General features: G+C 37.3%; 1 protein-coding gene across 3 annotated transcripts; it reads right to left on the reverse strand.

Moving 5' to 3' along the window:
• Positions 1-2,312: 2,312 nt before the first annotated feature.
• Positions 2,313-11,490, reverse strand: GCG (glucagon). Of its 3 annotated transcripts, none has more exons than XM_053919436.2 (6): positions 11,402-11,490; positions 8,332-8,428; positions 6,705-6,929; positions 4,906-5,043; positions 3,408-3,551; positions 2,313-2,765 (listed from the first exon to the last, which is right to left on the reverse strand). In XM_053919436.2, exons 2-6 carry the CDS (start codon positions 8,421-8,423, stop codon positions 2,759-2,761), a joined length of 606 nt encoding a protein of 201 aa, XP_053775411.1. In that variant the 5' UTR covers positions 8,424-8,428; positions 11,402-11,490; the 3' UTR covers positions 2,313-2,758. The 3 variants fall into 3 exon arrangements, with proteins under 3 accessions (XP_053775411.1, XP_045043390.1, XP_053775412.1); XM_045187455.3 differs by having other exon boundaries at positions 2,336-2,765; positions 6,705-6,866; XM_053919437.2 differs by lacking the exon at positions 2,313-2,765 and having other exon boundaries at positions 3,404-3,551; positions 6,705-6,866.
• Between the last annotated feature and the right edge of the window lie 8,486 nt (positions 11,491-19,976).

Below are 19,976 nucleotides of genomic sequence, written 5' to 3' on the forward strand. Positions count from 1 at the left end.
AAAATGAGCTTGGAAATATTCCTTATTTTCCCATTATTTTGAAGAGTTTATGTAATATTGGTGTTTTCTCTTCCTTAAATGTTTAGAAAAATTCACCTGTTAAGCCATCTGGGCCTGAAGTTCTTCCTGGAAAAAATTTCAAAATATCACATCCAACTTTTATACTACACAGAGGACTCTTAAGATTTTCCTATTAGTTGTGTCTATTTTCGTAAGAGTTTTAAAGAAATTTGTCCATTTCATCTAATTGTCAAATTTATCAGGCATGTATTTTTATATAATATATTCTTATTTTATTTTTGTTGTCTGTAAGATTTTAGAGCTGTCCCCTTTTATTATAGATATTGGTAATTTTTCCTCTTTTTTTCTTGCCTAAGCTAGGGACTTATTAATTTTATTAATCTGGCCAAAAACCAACTTTTGGCTATCTTAATTTTTACTACCAATTTTTCTGTATTTCATTATTTTCTCCTAATTGTTTATTTTCTTTTGTTTATTTTTTGAGAGTTGCTGAGTTTTTTTCTTTTAGATTTTATTTTTATTTATTTTGAGAGAGAGGGGAAGGGAGGGAGAAGGAGAGGGAAACATCAATGTGTGGCTGAGTCTTGTGTGCCCCTAACTGGGGACCTGGCCCACAACCCAGGCATGTGCCCTGACTGGGAATCGAACCAGTGACCCTTTGATTCACAGGCTAGCGCTCAATACACTGTGCCACACCAGGCAGGGCTGGGTTTGTTTTTTTTTAAACTTTTCTGAGGTAAAACCTAGGCTATTGATTTCCTAATTTTTTTTTCTAACAAATGCATTTAAAGCTATCTTTTACTCTTAAACACTGCTTTAGTTTTATTTCTAGTTTGTATTTATTATATCTTCATTATCCTAGAATTCAAAAGTATTTTCTTATTTTTCTCTATGATTTCTTCTTTGACCAATGGATTATGTAGAAATAATTGCCTAGTTTCAAGCAGTTGTGAATTTGTAAGGTATCTTTTGTTTTTAATTTCTAACTTAATTCCACTGTGGTCAGAAAGCATACTCTGAATGATTTCATCTTCGAAGTTTATAGAAGACTTTTGACCCAGCATAAAGTTAATGTTGATAAACATTCTCTTGTGCTTAGAATATTAATTTTATTAGTAGTAGATGTAATGTACTATAAACATCAAGCTTACTATGTCAATTGAGCTTGTCGGATATTACTGATTTTTTGTTTGCTCTGTCAGCCGTGAGATGGAAGGGAACCCTGCCACTTGCCAGCGATGGGAATGAACTTTGAGTGTATTATACTTAGTGAGATCAACCAGATGGAGATGAACAAATACTGTAAAATCACCTGCACGTGAAATCTAAAAAACTCAACCTCATTGAAAAGGAGAGTAGAATGCTGGTTATTACCAGGGCCTGGGAGGGGGCGGGGGTGCAGGAATTGGGGGTATTTTGTCAAAGGGTCAAAACTTGCAACTAGAAGATGAGTATATTCTGGTGATCTAATGCTCAGCATAGTCATTACAATCCACAATACTGTATTATCCATGAAAATTTTGTAAAAGTCTAGATCTTAAGTGTTTTTATGCCCCCAAAGAAATAATAATTATGTGACTTGATAGAAGGTTAGCTAAAAAGAGGTGGTAATCATATGGCAATAAATAAATGTATCAAATTGGCTCATTGTGTGACTTAAACTTACACAATGTTATATGTTTATTATACTTCAATAAAAAAAGAGAGAAAGAGAGTTGGCAATGCTGTAAACTAAAAAAAAAAAAAAGCTCTGGCATGGCAGGCAACACCAGACTGGCATAAGATACTGGGCATTGCAGGACGGGGAGGTAAGGGCACAGGGCATGACAGACACTTCAATGTCAGCAGGCACCAGGCCAGTGCGATGTATGAATGAAGTGGATGAGGGGAAAGTGACTGCCTGTGTACGTTATGTGGGTGTGGTGTGTGAGCACACATATGTGTGTAGTTTGTGTGTGGGTGCGTAGGGGGCACAATAGTGAACCGAAGAGCCTGTGACTCTTCAACAGGAGGCAGCTGGCATTCAGCTCCAGAAGAGATTTGTTATGTGGATCTAATATTGCCTGAAGTCCTAATCTTTCCAGGGAAGCCTGAAATCAATACATATATGTAAAATACCATGAGTTTCCAATGTTGGCTCCAAATGTTAGCATGTAGCCATTCACAACATGAAGCGATGCCTGACCAGATTTGGGTGTGGGCTGCCCGCTCAGGAAGAAGAGGTGTTTGGAAGGAGTGGGGGCATGAAGAAGAGAGAAAACAGAAAATGGGAAAGGAGCTTGAGTATTTTAAAGTCTGTCTTTGATATATTGAAAGCTAAGTGTTTTTATGACAAAAGTTTCAAGAAGAAAGTTCTCTTTCCAGTTTCACCACTGGCGGCCAGTCCTACCCTTATTATAATGCAGACATTTTGTGATTGAAATAGTTTATATGTACAAATTATATCATAGAAAAATAATTTCATTGTTAACTATAAGCAGGTTAGGGTATTTCATTCAAAATAAGAAGAAAATAAGAGATTTTGCACTTTTATATTTTGAAGCTGACATTTTAACAATATTTTGACAATGGTTTATTCCATTTATAATCTTTTGGCAACATAACATCAGAAGATAATCTATTCATTGGCATGCAAAGCAATACGGCTTCAAAATGCACCTCTTAAATTTACAGAACTTAAAATTTCAAACATCCCGCGTGGCTGGCAGGTGACGAAGCAGATCCCGAATAGGAACACTCACTTCCTAAAGATAAAAGACAGAGATCGTGATGTAACTGCCAGAATACTCAGAGGACGTAAATTATCCAGGAAGCACTTTAAACATTTATTTTGATAAAGTTATTTATTAATCTTTATATCATATAAATCCCTTAGCCTTTTGAACTCTTCAAATATTTGCATTTAAAGATAATTTATCCTAAAGGTTCCCTAACAAGAAATATGAAGTGTAGAAATAATTATAAAAAAGCAACTACAGCCTATCAAGATAAGTGGTTAATTTTGGTGTTTAGATTTTTTATCGATAGGCTTACTACATTAAGTACATACCACCAAATATACTGGTATTTTATTTTGTGCTAAAATTTCAGCATACGTAGAACTGCGTAATGTGACATTAACACGTGAATGACATCTCCACGTTGTATTCTTATCTCTGTTCCTAATGCCTTGTCCCTTATTGAAACTCAGGAGATATTTTTGGAATAAATGAGTGAATGGATAAAAGTGTAGTGATTTAAAACAAATACAACAATGTACTCTTAAATGATTCATAATTTTGGTTCTATACCAAGACTCTCCTCCCCACATAGGGAACGACCTGTGGCAGTATGATAATATTTATGACAATCTTGATGGTTTTCAGAATGAACTAAAACGTAATCACCTGTCAGTAATCTTGGTCTGAAGCAACCAGTTGATGAAGTCCCTGGTGGCAAGATTATCAAGAACTGTGTTCATCTCATCAGAGAAAGAGCCGTCGGCATGTCGGCGGCGGAGCTCTTCAACGATGGTGACTTCTTCTGGGAAACTGAGAAAAAAGGGGGAAAAATCAGTATTCAGTTAAATGCATTAAATAAATGTTTACTGGTTGCCTATCACTGGAGACATAAGGGTCATCAAGAAAACTAAGTTCCTATTTACAGAGGCCTCTATGAAAGCGTCATAGAAACCCGTATGCGCTGGTCCTGTCGGAACGCAAATGCCGCAGGAAGAAAAGGGCAGAGCTGGGACGTGACCCCCAGCCTGTGTAACTTCGTGCTGTTTTCAATGTTCCGGCTGCTTCAGAGATTTCAGTACACTGGCAACACAGAAGTTGTTGTTGAGACTATTAATTTGTTTATGATTCAGAAAATGTATGCTGTGCTATAAAACTAGTGATTATCAGAACAGCCTTGCAAAGTACAGTATTAGGGGATTAAACCTTAGCCTATATCAGGTTTTCTCTTTATGAGTTTAATTAGCAGAATTTTTGGTATCCCTTTAAAACGCTATAAATTATCCTCAAGTGTAAGTAACTATTTTACCATTGATTTTGTAAACTGGATTATTAATGTTTTTTTTTAAAAAAAACAGTGATAATACCAGTTCCCTTGTGTCTTATAATTTTTTAAAGTCTCCGTAAGCTTGTTTTAAACCTCACTGAAAAATTGAGTTGCACGTGAATTTCCTGCTTCTCATAATTCAAGTATCAATCAAAACGGTCAGGAGAAAATGAGACGGTTCGGGGCGTGTTTGGTGGTGGTAAGATCCCAGGTGGCACCTACAGGTCTTAGCCCCATTTTCAGGTGTGGAAATGTAATGGTTTTCCACGTGACAGTGCCATAAAAATGGGCATGTTGTCAAATGTATGGATGTTCAAGCAAATATCTATTTTGGGTGTCATTTCATTAAACATCTTAAGTTTAGTTCCCGTCAGTCTTCATCAGATTCATACCTAAATACTTACCAGCACATAAATATATATTGATCCCATTTTGTAAATATTTAAAGTCAAGCTAAGTTTTCAGCATTATTTCTTTTTTTGTTATCCTTAGTTTTCCTAGGACAGTTCCAGTTTAAGCTTGTTGTCCTGGCGTAGTTCTCAAAAGCATTCTATCCTCAAAGGTGTCTTGGGTTAACAAATCAATAGTCTAATTATAACACAAGTCTAATGTGGGATAAAAATAGCACCTGTTTGACTCTATTGTTAATACTTGCTACTACCGATAAAACAGATTAGATTCTTATAGACTCTCTCCCACAGTAGGAGCTATTTCCTTACTTTATGAGACTATGGTAATTTCTTCCATAATTCAAATCCATGTATAGATAACTGTAGTCTATGTTTTCAGCATCACACACACACACACACGAAAGAGTTCAGTAAGAGTATACAGACTTACTCTCGCCTTCCTCGGCCTTTCACCAACCAAGCAATGAATTCCTTGGCAGCTTGGCCTTCCAAATAAGAACTTACATCACTGGTAAAAGTGCCTTCAGCGTGTCTCTCAAATTCATCATGACGTTTAGCGATGTTATTCCTGAAAGACATGCGAAGGTTAAATTGGAGATCTGTCTTTAGCAAGATGGTTCCATGAGCAGTGGCAGCTTCGGGTTGAGGATTCTATGCACAAGGGGCTTAGGAGATCTGGGAGATGAGAGTAGCTCACCTCGAAACCACATGAATTATCTGACTTGGAGTTTAATGGGAGAAGGATAATGACAATTAAGAAGAGCTAATGCTCCCCTATTTCACTCAGCACACCCATTTTCACCTCCTCTGCTTATCTGAGCCTTTGATTATTGATGCTGCATTTACTTCAGTCTCAGTGTATGTGGACTCCCGATGTGCTCTGCTGCTTTCGAGCAAGGCGGCTGTTTGTTAGTAGTGCATCGGGTTCCAAGATAGATAACTGAGTCAAGGGAAAGCAAAGGACCATCTCAAAGTATCATCAAAAGGACCACAGGATAATGGATGAAAGGAAATGTGAGATGGGACAGCAATGAGGAAAGCTAAGATGAGGACCCATATCACCCTCAAGTGTGTGCAGTGTTTTGTGTAGGTGGTTGACCAGCTGCCCTCAGTTTCTCCTGCATTTATTACCCCTGAGAGGTTTCATCTTAAACACAATAGAAATCTCTGAAGGCAAGGGTTATTTTACATTAATTTACCAAATTGTGGCATGCTCTTTCTAGAAATGAGGACAGTTGTCTCCATTTTTTTCACACTTGTGATTTTTCACATTTCACCCGTGGCCACATCGGTAGTCCCTAACGGGGCTGCTCCCAGGGTCTGCTCTCACCACGACAACCCTCTTTCCTGTCATGCCCTCCACTTGAAGAACTTTTGGCCAACCACCCTGTCTCTCCAATTCTTCCTGCTGACCCATATTCATTCTCTCTCTCTCATTCTTTCTCCCTTTCCCATTATATCCAGACAAATCTATGCCCTTTTCCTGATTCTTAGATTCCTTCAACTACTTTGAATGCATAACTCCCTTCCCTCATGGGCCACCTTCCAAAGAAATTGTGAAATTCCACCATCTCTGTGAAACCCTTGTGGATGATTTACTTCAGTAGCCTACATGCATCATAAAACCCAACACTGTGAATGAAAATCCAACATTAAAATGTATGCCTTATGATAGGCTTGTGTTCTTATTTGCTTTCTTCTCTCTTTATGCGCTGCAGCTAGGCTATAATTTTAAATGTGTATCTTGGATTGTATTCTACAAGAAAAAGACTGCATCTGTTTCCATTCCTTACCACGATTAACTTGGCTAGAGGTTACTTTGAATGTGATCACAGCCATGAGTTTGAACCCTTGAAAGGAATGTTGAATTTGCTCTCATCTTTTGGTCAGAAATTAAATTCCTAACCTTGCAAGTCTACAAAAGTCAGCTTTCAATGTTAACAGAAAGTGAGCAAGAGACTAAATATTAACAATAAGACCAGCATTGGGAAAAGAGTTTAAAGTCTATGTTCCATCAAAGCATGGGTAAGGCATTTGGTGGGGTGACCGTTGAGACACTTCGAGGCATCATACAGAGGATAACATCACCAACCTTGAAAATCATCAAAACTGAAAAAGCTTACGGGCATTGTTGATGAGCCTGACAATGTAAGAAAGTTGAGAGAAATTTTAGACATATTTAAGTAGTAACATTTGTGTACGCATTTTGGGCTAGGTTTAGACTCGTACTTGTTTCTTTTGGTGTTCATCAACCACTGCACGAAGTCCTGGGCACGCCTGGAGTCCAGGTATTTGCTGTAGTCACTGGTGAACGTGCCTTGGGAATGGCGCTTGTCTTCATTCATCTGATTCGGATCATTGAGCGGGTCTCTCTGGGGAGCTGGGAATGAGCTGCGAAGAACAATGTTTGGTGCAATAAATCTCTCTTCAAGAGTGGACTCACTTGAGGACGACCTGCTCCACAAAACACAAGACCACATGAAATTGAAAGGCAGGTGCCTTGAGTATTTCAGCTGGTGTCAGAGAGACCTTGTTTGCCATGAGAATTTCAGAATTTCATTAGAGTTGAATACACTCTGATTCTGAATCCTAGTAACAGATTTTTAACTGGTTTCTTCTTTACTGAAATAAGATTAAGTAAATCTTTTTTCAACTAATTAATCTACTTATGATTGTACCAATAATGACAGAAGAGAGCAATGATTAGATTATTTTAAAAGAGTAAAGAATTTCAAATCATTTGGGTAGCTGATCTATGCTCCAAATTTTGTTTTGCATGTTTTAATATAAAAAAGCAGCTTCATTACCTGGTTACATGATAGCTAATGGTGAAAGAGAAAGAAGAGTTCAAAGAAAGACAAAGAAAAGCTCTTGCTAATTTCAAACCGTAGAGTGAGTGGATAGTCCACGTGTTGGTAATCAACAGTTGATTGGCATGGCAAATACGGGGAAATATTCAATGTGATTAATACTCAGAAATAGAATTGATATACCGTTTCATCTACCAAACTGCAAAGACTGAATACAGGGGTGCGTATTGTGAGAGGAATATTTCTGTAATGCTGATGGGAGTGTGCGTGTGTATAACTTTTCCAGAGAGCAAGCTGGCAAAGACATGAAATATTTAAAATCATTCAAACCCTCTGACACAGTAATTTTACCACTAGAAATCTAGCCTCAGATAAACAGTAAAAGAAAATATAGGATGAAATATTCTTTGCTGCATTCTTTGTGGGAAAACTTAGGAACCCAATTGTTCAATAGAAGAGGAAAAGCTAAATAAATTTGCACATTTATGAGATGAAATAGTGCACAGCCATTAGATATCACACATGTGGTAGATATTTCTAATGATAAAAGAAAAAGGTAACAATACAGTGCTAAGATAAAAGGCATGATATGGAGCTGTATAATGATCTGAGATATTTTCATATACAGTACGTATTAATACATAACATTTTTTGCATATTTTCTATCATGAACATGTATGACTTTTACAATTAGCACGAGACTGTTATTTTCAAAAGGAATAAAAAGGAAAAGTTGGTGTGAGTAATTAAAATAATCTACTATGCAGTGTGTGAGTAGTGAATGGGTAGATAGGATCAGCTGAAGATCTCAACGGGCTGTAATTTCCCATGTAACACATTTTTCAACATTGCCTACTCCTCTGGTTGTGAAACAACATACTTTGATCTGTACTCCAGAAACAACTTTATCACAATGATATTTTAAACTTTTGAAAATTATGCAGAGTATTTATTTTACATTACTGAGACCCATTCACTAATCATGGTTTTTACAGGCTATAATATAAGCATAGTGCTATGTTAGTTCAAGTCTAAAGATTTAATACCTGGATGTCTCCTCTGTGTCCTGAAGGGAACGTTGCCAGCTGCCTTGGACCAGCATTACAAATAATGCAGCCACAAAGTAAATGCTTTTCATTTTTGCTGTTGGAACACAGTCAAGGAGAGGTGGGGGGAGGGAGACAGGCAGACGTATTTAAACATGTCAGGCTCAATTAGTTTGATTTTGACAAAATAAATATTATAAATAAAAAGAAAATACTATTCATCAACTTTATGCTGAGTACATTTCCAGCATAATTTCAAATAGTAGATTATATTTCCTCCAGATTTTTTAGATGGCAAAAATAAAAAATACAAAAGATGTGTACCACTATTAAACTTTTTCATTAATGTGGGACACTTCTGTTAATAACTAGAAGGTTCATTTCCAGACTTAGAATTACAAAATGTCCATGATAAACATTTAAAATATCCACTGTGGATGATATGCTACATATGGTTAGTCTGAAAGCCACCTTATCCATAATGCCACCCCCTTCCCTATCAGTCTGGCTTTCAATTAATAGTCCTTCACTTCCAAGCATTTACATTATCCTGCATTTCAACCATCTTAAAGCAGCCTCAGGCTACAACTTGGCATACCAGCTGTCGGTTCAGATGTATTATTCATTTATATTTTAAATAGTGTAACTTGGTCTAGACTTTGTAATTATAAAGCGGCCAACAGATTTGAGGTATTTTAGAGTGCTTTGACCTGTTCTAAATTAAAGGAAAAAAAATCATTTTAAAGACAAGCAATTTGCAACAAGAACTAATGCTTCTGGCAACTTGAACAATCACAACTAAGAAACTCAGAGATCACTGTCATAGTGAAAATTAATGCTTGCTTCTGAAGTCCTGGAAGTCCCCGGGTTGTTTTGTAATTGGACTCAGTCCAGGGCGTGTCATTCACTGCTCGTGACACTCTAGACCTGGTTGTAGGATACACTCGGTTGCCTCTCCTGGTACCACAGCAGATGCCCTGTGAAGCCACAGGATTCCCGGGACATGATGGTGCAGAGTGGATGGGATAGGAGCTAATCTGACTTTGGCACAGAATGCCCCCACAGGGCAAGCTCCTCTACATTCTGAGCAGAAACTCAAGTCCAGCTTTTGTCACGCACTTCTCTCTGCTACTTCAGTCCGACCAAGTTTACTTTGAGAAGTGGGCATTTCAATTAAACATTGGTTATGTTTATCCATAAATACTTTGCATGAGTATTTTTAGCAAATGGCATTTGGTTTGAAATAACAATTTTACAAATATTATCATTTTAAACTATCAATCTTTTCTTTAACATCCTAGCCATATTTACTATCTATCTTTGGCACTAAATCATGGAAACTGTAATACCAGCAGTGGTATTTTTTTCTTTGAAATATTAAGTCTCTTTAGATTAAGTGCCAGTTAGACAAAGGAACACAATAGGACTTACATATCACCTTCCTCATTCATCAACATTAAACTACTAATTTGGCATTTTGCTATTCTTCATTTTATCTAGTCGGCAAACTTTGGACATTTTGCCATGTATGTAAGTAGTGTCTTCTGATTATACTTCTCAATTATAAGTTCACACTCTCAGGAATTAAAAAAAAAATTAAAGCAAACATTTCTTTGTAGAATTACACCACTATGGCAAAGTCAATTTAGTCCTAAATAATTCCTTCTGTGTAAAGTCCCTGAAGGTTTGACAAAATCTTCTATCATGCGGAGGTGGCCTCCAAGCATGTGGCGTTCTGCTGCTGTGGGAGCTGATGGACAAGGAAACGACCATACAGAAGTGAATGTTCAAAGTCCTCTACAGGCAATACAGTGAGTTCTACTGAATGAGAAACCGACTTTTAAAATGTAATTTATTCATGTGTAGAAGTCTACAACATTGTGAAAACAGTAAGAATACTTCAATGGTTTGAATGCCACTACTGAAAAAGCAAATGTGTATTATTTTAGTTTCAGATAAGAATTTCCAGGTACTCCCCGCCCCTACCCCAAATTTAAGTAACTTAAAGAGAAAATCTATAGTTTTATAAAAACTTCACCTTTCCACTCAAATTTAAAGGGACAGTGTAGTAACAATAGTATTCCTTGTGTAGGAAGTCTTTTAGAAAGATTAATCTTAGACCTAGGCAAGGTGACATTATATAGCCTCCCTAAATGTATCGGTGTTGTAGGCCAAATTAATATTCTTTAGACTGGTCGGCTCATTTCCTTTCACAGGTTTTTGGCAGGTGTGGAAAACCACATCACTGAATTATTTACTTCACTGAAGATGTTTGTAAAATCATTCTCTTTCCTCAAGAACGTAAAGAGGTACTTTAGAACATCTGATTTTGAATCTAAAGAGACTTATTAAAGTTTCATTTCAGAATGTGGACATTTTAGATATTTTATTTATCAGTATTGGTTCTCAATCCTTAGTAGGTAATCATTAATCTGTGGTTTTATTCAGCTCTAGTCAAGAATTCCCAATAATTGATATTTGTTCACTGCACCAAATAAGCTATGTCTTATTTACAAAGAGCTGATTTCATGGACTTTGATTTTTTGATAGACTTATCAGAAATTTGAATATTTGAATGATGATGTTGATTCTTCTCTTTCAGAAAACTCTAAGTTTTCATTGGTAAGGAGAAATTACTATTATCGCCTCTCTAATGGACACATTTCTGCTGAATTTAAAAGGCGCCTTCTGTTCCCAGTAATATACACATTTATCAAATCCAAGGATAATATTTATTTTTAAAAATGTTACCCCTTATTTTTAAAAGGCGGTCCTCATAACAGTTAAATCTTGTAACCAGAGCATTGATTTGAATCTTTGTTTTTCTTTTTACTTTATATTTTTTCATTGAATTATTTTTCCAAATCATTTTGCGGCCTCACTGTGTTGACATATAGATGAATACATTTTATATCACTTTTTCTTCCCAATTCTGCCCCATGTATTATTAGTAATAAAGTATAAGATGAAAGAACAACACTTTAATTCATAATAATTTGTCCCCTTATACATATTTCACTGTATCTGAAACAGAACATATAGTCTTACAACCCCTCAGTATTAATCTTACCTTCTGACTCCGGGGTGTGGAACAGAGCAGGAGGCGAGCGAGAGCGAGCCCTCTTTGGAACTGCGGAGGAGCTGCGTCCTGAGCTCTGTACTTCTGCACCGAAGTGCACTGCATTTATATACTCTCCACCGCTGTTTAGCCTCACAGATACTGTGCTGACAATATAAATTTCTCATCTGTAAATAATGGGCTTTTGTTACAAACGATTTCACTCGCCCACTCACTTTGCTCATCTCATTCTACGCTTTTATTGGGTGGGACCTCAGAGGACAGGAAACTTTATTTACTCTCGTGCCTTTTTGTGTGTGTGTATGTGGAGGGAGGATGATGGAAGGGACACTTTGGAAATTTACCTTTCACTCTCAATCGAGCATGAAACTCACTTAACTACTCTAAAGTGAATTTTAATGCTGAAGATGTGAAATTATTTAGTTCACGGCTAACCCCACTTTGAGGATGGCCTTATTTGAGGGTCTTAGAAGTTTTTCTGTTTTGCTATTTAGATATGATAAATTTATCTGAATATAATAATCAATTAATCCTTTTATCTACCCAAATAATAAATTTTTCACTTAGAACCTGCTTAGTAATCCTCGCAGTCCCCACTATACGAAATTAATTTGCATTTTTAGTGGGGAATTCTAGGCATATCAGTTAGGACCTAACATGTTCTGTTGTAATAAACTGGCGTCAGAAAGAAAGGATAAAGCAAAATGACCATTAAACATCCAAGATGGGTCATGCTAAAAAGATAGGGTCTAGTACTTCTTTTTCCTTCTAATGGATATTTAAAGGTTAAGGCTACTGGCAAGAGAGCCGGACACTAATTTATAAAAGGACAAGCTACTATGTGTGCTGTCGTATGTATTTCCTGAGCTGTGTCATCTGCCACTTAAGACTTCAGTGATATACTGGGTTTAGCAGATATGAGCCTGATGACTTCAAATGAAGAGAAAAGTAGGAAGTGATTTGGCAGACAGCATACAACTCTGTTTTAGTCTGGCTGCTGTCAACATGTTGTGTGACTGTGGTCCTGTCACTCATCTCTCTATGCCTCAGCTTCCGTATTTGCCAAATGAGAGGGTAGGTTAAATGGCTCTTCTAAGATAAAAAACTGATTCTGTATGACAAAGTTATTGCAACATTTTCTCACTCGATTCCCATCTTCCAATACCATCAAAAGCATGATGAAGCTGATGACTTTACGGAAGTAAATCATTGATACAACTGGAGAAACATTCCCAATGAATTTAAATTCTTCACCTGCGGATTGGACCCAACGTTGGGTAGAGAACTACTTAAACATCATAGAGATAAATTCTACATGGAATTGGGAAGCCTTCAGAACTGGGTTTTGTGCTGGTGATTTTTGACACTAGAAGGTGGTGCTGTTCAAAACATGGTCTATGGACCAGAATCACCTGCTAGAAATGTAGACTCTCAGGCCCATGCCCAGACTTACTAAGTAAGAATCTGCATTTTACCAAAATCCCAGGCAATTCTTGTGTATATTAAGGTTTCTGAAGCTCAGCTGCATAAAATACCCACCTCATTTCTTCACCTCCTGCCTGGTGCTTGTCGCTGTTTTGACCTGAGGATTCCTTTTTGGCACTACCAGCAGGGGGGGTGAAAGAGCAGAGAACAGTAGCACTCGCGGCCAGCTGGATGAACACTTGTAAATGCAGTAATGGCTTGAAAATTATTTTGTAATAATTTTAAATCAGTTTAACATATGATCAAATAGTTCTTCCCTCCTGCCTCAGTCCTCATGAGTATATTAGCTATACTTTATTAGTTGTTTGGCATTTGGTTCTACTTTTTTTCCCTTTGCTTATGTGGGTAGATGCTTCTTTGCCTCTCTGTGTCTCTTTCTTTCCTCTTCAGGTGCTACCTGGTTGTAGAGCAGTACTAAGAAGGGAGCTCTGCAGATGATGTAAAGCTATAAAGATATAAAGCGCTTAACACAGCATCTGGCATTTCAGTAAATGTCCTCTTCCAATATCTCACTAAAACTTGTTTCTTTCCCTCCATCCCACTTGCTTTCTGCTATTTCAGAAGTGACAATCCAAGTTCTTTCAGGAAATTTCCTATAGTTTCATCTCCAGGCCACCAACACTGATCCTTGGAGTCCTGACACCATCATGAGGGGCATTCTGAGAATGCAGAAGCATTTAGATCCTCACTGTGCAGGGCACCACTCCTCTCCCTATGAGGGGCAAATCAGGCTCCTTAATGGGCATTGTGTTATGAGAAATTAAGACAAACAGCAAGTGTGTTTTGAATTTATAGATCTTCCAAACACTGTCCCAACACCAGCCTCCACTGGGCCTTCAGTTCCCTTCATAGCAATTATTTATTTAGATGAGAGGCAAGGAAAGTAGTGGCCTTGTATTTATAAGGCTAGTATTAAAAATGTTGTCTGGAAGCAGGGGAGTTCTAAGAGGAATCTTCGAGAGTTCTCCCACCAGGTTGCATGAGGGGTGTCTCGTGGTTGCTAGGGGGGTATTGTCCACAGCCAGGATATGCCTTCCTGAAAGGTCAGTTAAATTTGATATAAGGAATTTAAAACACAATTACTCTACGGCGTGCAAAAATCTACATCATTTTAGATAAAATAAGGTACCTATTCAAAGATTTTATTTTGCTTTCATTATGATGCTTAGGACAAAGGACAACATCTATGGGCTTATGACCTCTATCACTGCATGCTTAGCAGGCCCCTGCTGGGCTTAGTGCTGTCCTCTTACCACCTTAAAATTTTCATAAGTTTTGAACAAGGGCTTCACTGTTCCATTTTGTCCTTGGCCCCCCAATTATGCAGACAATCCTGCTTAGTACCTCACCTCACAGAATTGTGGAGTGTGGGGTTGTCGCATGTGTATTTTTCTCAGCTGTTCAAGGTACTTCAGTTCCATCGTTTGAGAATGGCAAAGATCCAGCTGCACAGTGCACTCCAGTGGCAAGAATACAGACAAGGGGGACTCTCATGCATTTCTGATGGGGGTGCAACATGTCACGAATGATCGGAGGCACAAGTCGACAATACCATCAAAGTACAAATACTGAAAACCCTCGGCCTACTAAGGCTGAAGCACCACTCTGAAAAGTTATCATTCGTGTATATGTCTAATGATGTCGGCACAAGGTTCCTCACTGCTGCATTGTGCATAATGGTAACCGCTGGGAGCCAATCCAAGGAGCCATCAATAGAGCAACGTTTACAAACAGAATGAGGAAGCTCTTTATTCACCAACATGGAAAGACTCTAAGATATGTTGTTAGGTGAAAACAGGGAGGTGCAATATGGATATACAGTAGGCTACCTTTTGTGGAGGGAGATGAAAGAGGACAAACATGTTTATTTACTTGTAATTATATTAAAAAGTTAGAAGAATGCCCAAGAAACTAATGCAAGTGTTTTCCTGTAGTTTGAAGCAGTGGGGTAGACAGGAACAGGGAACAAAGAACACTACTCATTATGTACTTGTGAGGCTGTTTCCATTTTCTGAACATTTAATTTAATTATCTATTTAAAAATAAACAAAAAAGCTATTTAAAAAGGAGTGACAGTATAACCACTTGGGGAAAAGGTTAAACTTTAAAGCTAAATGGACAACTACACTTTGAGTAGTAATTCCACTTCTAGGCATTTTACCCAAGAGAAATGAAGACTTGTATCCACAAAAAGCCTTATAATTCACAGCAGCTTTATTTACAGTAACTAAGAACTGGAAACAACCCGACTGTCCACCAACAAAAGAAAGGCTAGGCAAATTGTGGTATGGGAATCACCCAAAGGGTACTACTGAACAGCAGTAACAAGAAGAAACCGATAACTGATACTGGCAGCAACGAGGATGAATTTCATAGTATAATGCAGAGTGAAAGAAGGTGGACGCAAAACACCCAACACACCGTGTGGACCAATTTATAGAAGCTCAAGACCAGGTAAAACAAAGGTTAACAAAACTTAGAACTGTGAGTGTGTTTCGGAAGCAGAGGAGCAAGGATAGTCTGGGAGGGGACTTTCTGGGGAGACAGGATATTCTATATTGTGAAAGAGGATGTGTTTCCCAGGTGTGTGAGATTGCCAAGATACTGTGGCTAAGATTTGTAACTTCAATTTATGTAAATTTTAACTAAAAGAAGAAAATAGTAAAATTAATAAGAGGGGTGTGGGTGAAGGAATAAATAATATAAGCATGATTTGTATTATTGAAACTGGTTGATGAGTAAACAGTGTTTATTATGAAATTCTGCTTTATATATATATATATATATATGGAATATTCCAAACTGAAAAGTAAAATTAAAACTATAATAAAATAAAGGCACCAATTAATCAGTTACTTTGGAAGCTAAAGGGTCTGACCCATCAGTTATGAAGTATGAGCTACGTAAAGTAAATGTAGTTTGGAGACAGATGGTAGCAACCAAGCCTGGAGGTAAATGGTAGCACAGGGAAGGGCCTAGGTGGTGGAAAAACATTTGCAATGAAGGCAGGGCAAGGGGTTCACTCTTCAGAGATCACAGAAGAATGATTACCACTCCTCTTTTTAACCTTCTTCCAAGCCTGTCTTGAGGGAGTGCCTCCACTCCGTTACATGAGACTTACTCACGGCAGTGAGACTTCCCCTATGAGTCTGAGGTCCATTTTTGTTGCTGGGAGGTAACCTTCCCAACATGTCATGTTCTTCCTAAATGAGAACATTCTTCTTCATAATAAGGGTCTTCTGAAAATAGGTGTGAGCCTTCAAAAAATTAAAAAAAAAACAACAAAAAGTAAATACAATTATGCATAGCACATGAGAAAAGTTTACATTGAGTTTTTTTTAGCTTTGAAGAAAAAAGCATAGAGAGTCATTTAACAATAGCCTTTGAAAATTAAAATAATGAGTAAACAGCTTGTAATGATCAGATGCCCTTTCCCTCTCTGTGAGTGACTTAATGGGATCAGAGATTCAGGGCCAATAAAGGAAGAACTTCTGAGAAGATCTGAGTTTGCCACAGGATGTGAGAAATATTCTGAGTGAGAGATAATTTAAGAGACCATTTGTGACCCATCCATCTGGAACACTGAAATCAGAAAAAGTCAACGTGTGTGCTTCCTGTCACTACCAGAACCAATAAGTAGAGACAAGACTGAATCTTTATGGGCGCTGTATTTAGATGGCCAGAGATCTGAGAAAACAGCAGGTTATATACCTAAAAACAGGGGTCTCCAACCCCAGGGCCACAGACTAGTCCTGGTCTGTGGCCTTTTAGGAATCAGGCCACATGGCAGGAGGTGAGCTTGAATGTAATGAGCTTGAATCATCTCAAAACCATCATGCCCCTCCACACTCTGTGGAAAAATTGTCTTCCACAAAACTTGTCTCTGGCGCCAAAAAGGTTGGGGACTGCCGCCCTAAAAGACCGTTTTATGTCCCATCTCAAGCCGACCTTTTCTACAAGGAGAAGAAAAGTGGAGATGAGGGGTTTGGAATTCAGGGAAAATGTTAATCAGATAAAAGCTGCAGTCTGGCAATTTTCTTAGCATCCATTCGTCTGTTGACCTGTGATTTTTTTTGTTTTTTTAATTTATTTTTATTTTATTTTTAAAATATATTTTATTGATTATGCTATTATAGTTGTCTCAATTTTCCCCTTTTGCCCCCCTCTACTCGTTACCCTCATTCCCTCCAGCTATCCCCCGCTAAGTTCATGTCCGTGGGTCATGCATCTAAGTTCTTTTGCTTCTCTATTACCTATACTATTCTTAACCTCCCCCTGTCTATTCTGTACCTACCAATTCATGCTTCTTAATCCCTGTACCTTTCCCCCATTCTCCCCTTTCCCTTTCCCAGCTGGTAACCCTGCAAATGATCTCCACCTCCATGATTCTATTTCTGTAATGCTTATTTGCTTTTTAGATTCAATTCTTGATAACTATGAATTTGCTGCCATTTTAATATTCATAGTTTTGATCTTCTTCTTTCTGGGACTCTTTATCTGCGTCCTGGGCTGCAAATGCCTTTCCTTGGAGCGCAATGGCTCAGATACCATCCTGATGCTTGCAGTCTCCCTGGGGTACAAAGCTCGAGTTTCCTGTGGGTCTCCTGGAGTTTGGGTGGTCACACCTCCAGTTCCTGGAACAATACTTTTTTTCCATGCATTAATTACTAAGCTTATTAACGATAACTTGAAGCTAAATTTTCTTTCAACTTTTGAGTTCCCCTATTGATATGGGGGCAGGGGGCAGACCTGGCAATAAGCTCGGTGGACAGTCTTCCTGCCTTGAGGCTCTGAGACCCTGTAGAGAACTCGCGAGTCTGAGCAGGGGCTGTGTAGCACCATGGCTCTGCATATGTCAGTTTTATCTTTTGCTAGATCCCAAGTATAATGAGATGTTTAAAATTGTTCTAAATTTCGGTTGTTATTTTTATTCATAAAGGGAACAAGAAAAAGAAGGAAAACAATATCACATTTGTACAAAATAATCTTATCTCATAATTTGTAGCTAGAATATATATTTTTATATATAAATACATATATATCATTGAATACATGTGTTATGCTTCTATTTTTTCCATATTGTAGCTATAAAAAACAAACCATATGTCATTACATTTATCCAACCTCTTGCTCATCTGGAAAGACTTTTTCTTCTTCAAGCTTCTTAGAGTCTTTAATGTGAACCAACTAAGAAATGAAAAATTTTCAAAGACTTTTGTAAAAGGAAGTAACTTCAGCCATTAAAGAATTTAAAATTTGAAATCTGTATATAAAGAAGTGCAGAAAATGCAAAATGGAGTTATAAACACTTTTTCTTATTCCTTATGCCTTGTAATGACACTTGCCCCCTGCCTGAAACTTGTTTGGTCTTGCCAATTCAGATTTTATCAGATGTTTTGCAAAGATATGCCCAGTTTTTTGGTGATATTGAAATGATATGAGCATAGAGTAGAGGATAATTTATAAAGCCCTATAGACTACTATTTTGTTTTTAAGTAAAACATGTTTACATTTATTATAATGCATTTTTGGTTATTTTATTCTTCAAATATACAGAATTAATTTCTACAATTTTATTTTATAATAAATTACCAAAATAATTTATTTCTGCACTCAAATAATTCTATGGCTAGAAAGTCTTCTGTACTAATCCTGACTCCCGCTAAAAAGTAAATCATTTCTTTGTTGCCACATTATCAGAGGAATTTAAGACTGAATTTTTACTTTCATTGAAATAAAAATCTTTTTTTCTCTCCCTAGATCACAACAGAATACTAACTGTGGGCCCTTTCTAATGCTGAAGGAAGATAAATTTTCATCTTCTCCTAAATCTGGTCCATAATCACCAGCATCTTTCTCCATGAACACGAGCAGCTAAACTCTGGAACTCAAGGAACGTGGCTCTTCCACACTTTTTTTGCACTTCTTCCTCTCAACATTAGGCATAGTGCATAGCAGGAGAGATGACTCAATAAATACCTTAAAATTTGGTTTAACTTATTAAGCACCAATTTGCATCTAATATTTTTACAGACACTTGCCCTACATAAATGTATCATTTAGGACAGTTGACATTGATGAAAAGATGACATTAATGAAAAGAATCAAATATAAATTATAATTTCAGGGCCGCTTCAGACTAAACACCTGGATGAAACTGTAATAGCCATTCATATGTGGTTAGCACACAGTACCAACCATCTGAGTAGGTGATTACTTTCATTTTTTTAATCTGGAATTCATGTACAGAATTATAAGCAATAGATATAGAAATAATGATAATTTGAATGGAATAGAATAAACTTCTACTGTTTAAGTCAGAAACATTTACATGTCATTGAGGAGGAGTAGGTCCCCTAAAAATACAAACAGTTACTACTTATTGAATGTTTACTGAAAGCAAAACTCTCTGAGTACATTATTGTCTAATCCTCACAATACACAGAAAGTTAAATATTTCTGCTTCAGTTTTACGAATAATGAGATGAGGCTTTAGAACAAGTAACCAAGGTGTTTAAAGCCACAGCCGTATCTGAGTCCAGACCACATTGCCCTTCTAGAGGAAGGCTCTACAAAGCGGTGGGGGGCATCCAGGCAGCGTCTTCTAGCCTCCTTGGAACCTGCCTTGCCTGCTGTCTGAATCCATTCATAGATGCCAGATGGTTAAGGTAACAAAACATTTAAAGATTAAATAATTGGCAATCCCAGATATTTTATAGTTTAGCTTTTACGTTTAAAGTATATGACTCAGTGGTTTTTAGTATTTTCACAATGTTGTATACCCCTCATCACTGTCTACTTCCAGAACTTTTCATCACCCCCTGTGCCCATTAACAGTCCCTACCTACCACCCCTTTTACAGCATTTTATGACCTCTAATCTACTTGCTGTCTCTGTATTTGCCTAATCTGTATATGTCATAAAAATTGACTCACTCAATATGTATCTGGCCTTTTGCATCTGACTGCTCTTAGCATAGTATTTTCAAGGTTCATCAACGTTGCAGCCTAAGTCAGTACTTCCTTTCTGTTTTTAAAATTAAATTTATTGGAGTGACATTGGTTAATAGATCGTGTAGGTT

This window comes from Desmodus rotundus, chromosome 2 (genome assembly GCF_022682495.2).
Source record: "Desmodus rotundus isolate HL8 chromosome 2, HLdesRot8A.1, whole genome shotgun sequence".
Classification (NCBI taxonomy): domain Eukaryota; kingdom Metazoa; phylum Chordata; class Mammalia; order Chiroptera; family Phyllostomidae; genus Desmodus; species Desmodus rotundus.

Excerpts from the sequence above, each read along its gene's own strand:
- GCG (XM_053919436.2), bottom strand. The coding sequence starts at position 8,423 with ATGAAAAGCATTTACTTTGTGGCTGCATTATTTGTAATGCTGGTCCAA. Across the intron at positions 6,930-8,331 it reads GACACAGAGGAGACATCCAG|GTCGTCCTCAAGTGAGTCCA; the intron begins GTATTAAATCTT and ends TTTGTGGAGCAG. Across the intron at positions 5,044-6,704 it reads ATGAACACCAAAAGAAACAA|GAATAACATCGCTAAACGTC; the intron begins GTACGAGTCTAA and ends CATGTCTTTCAG.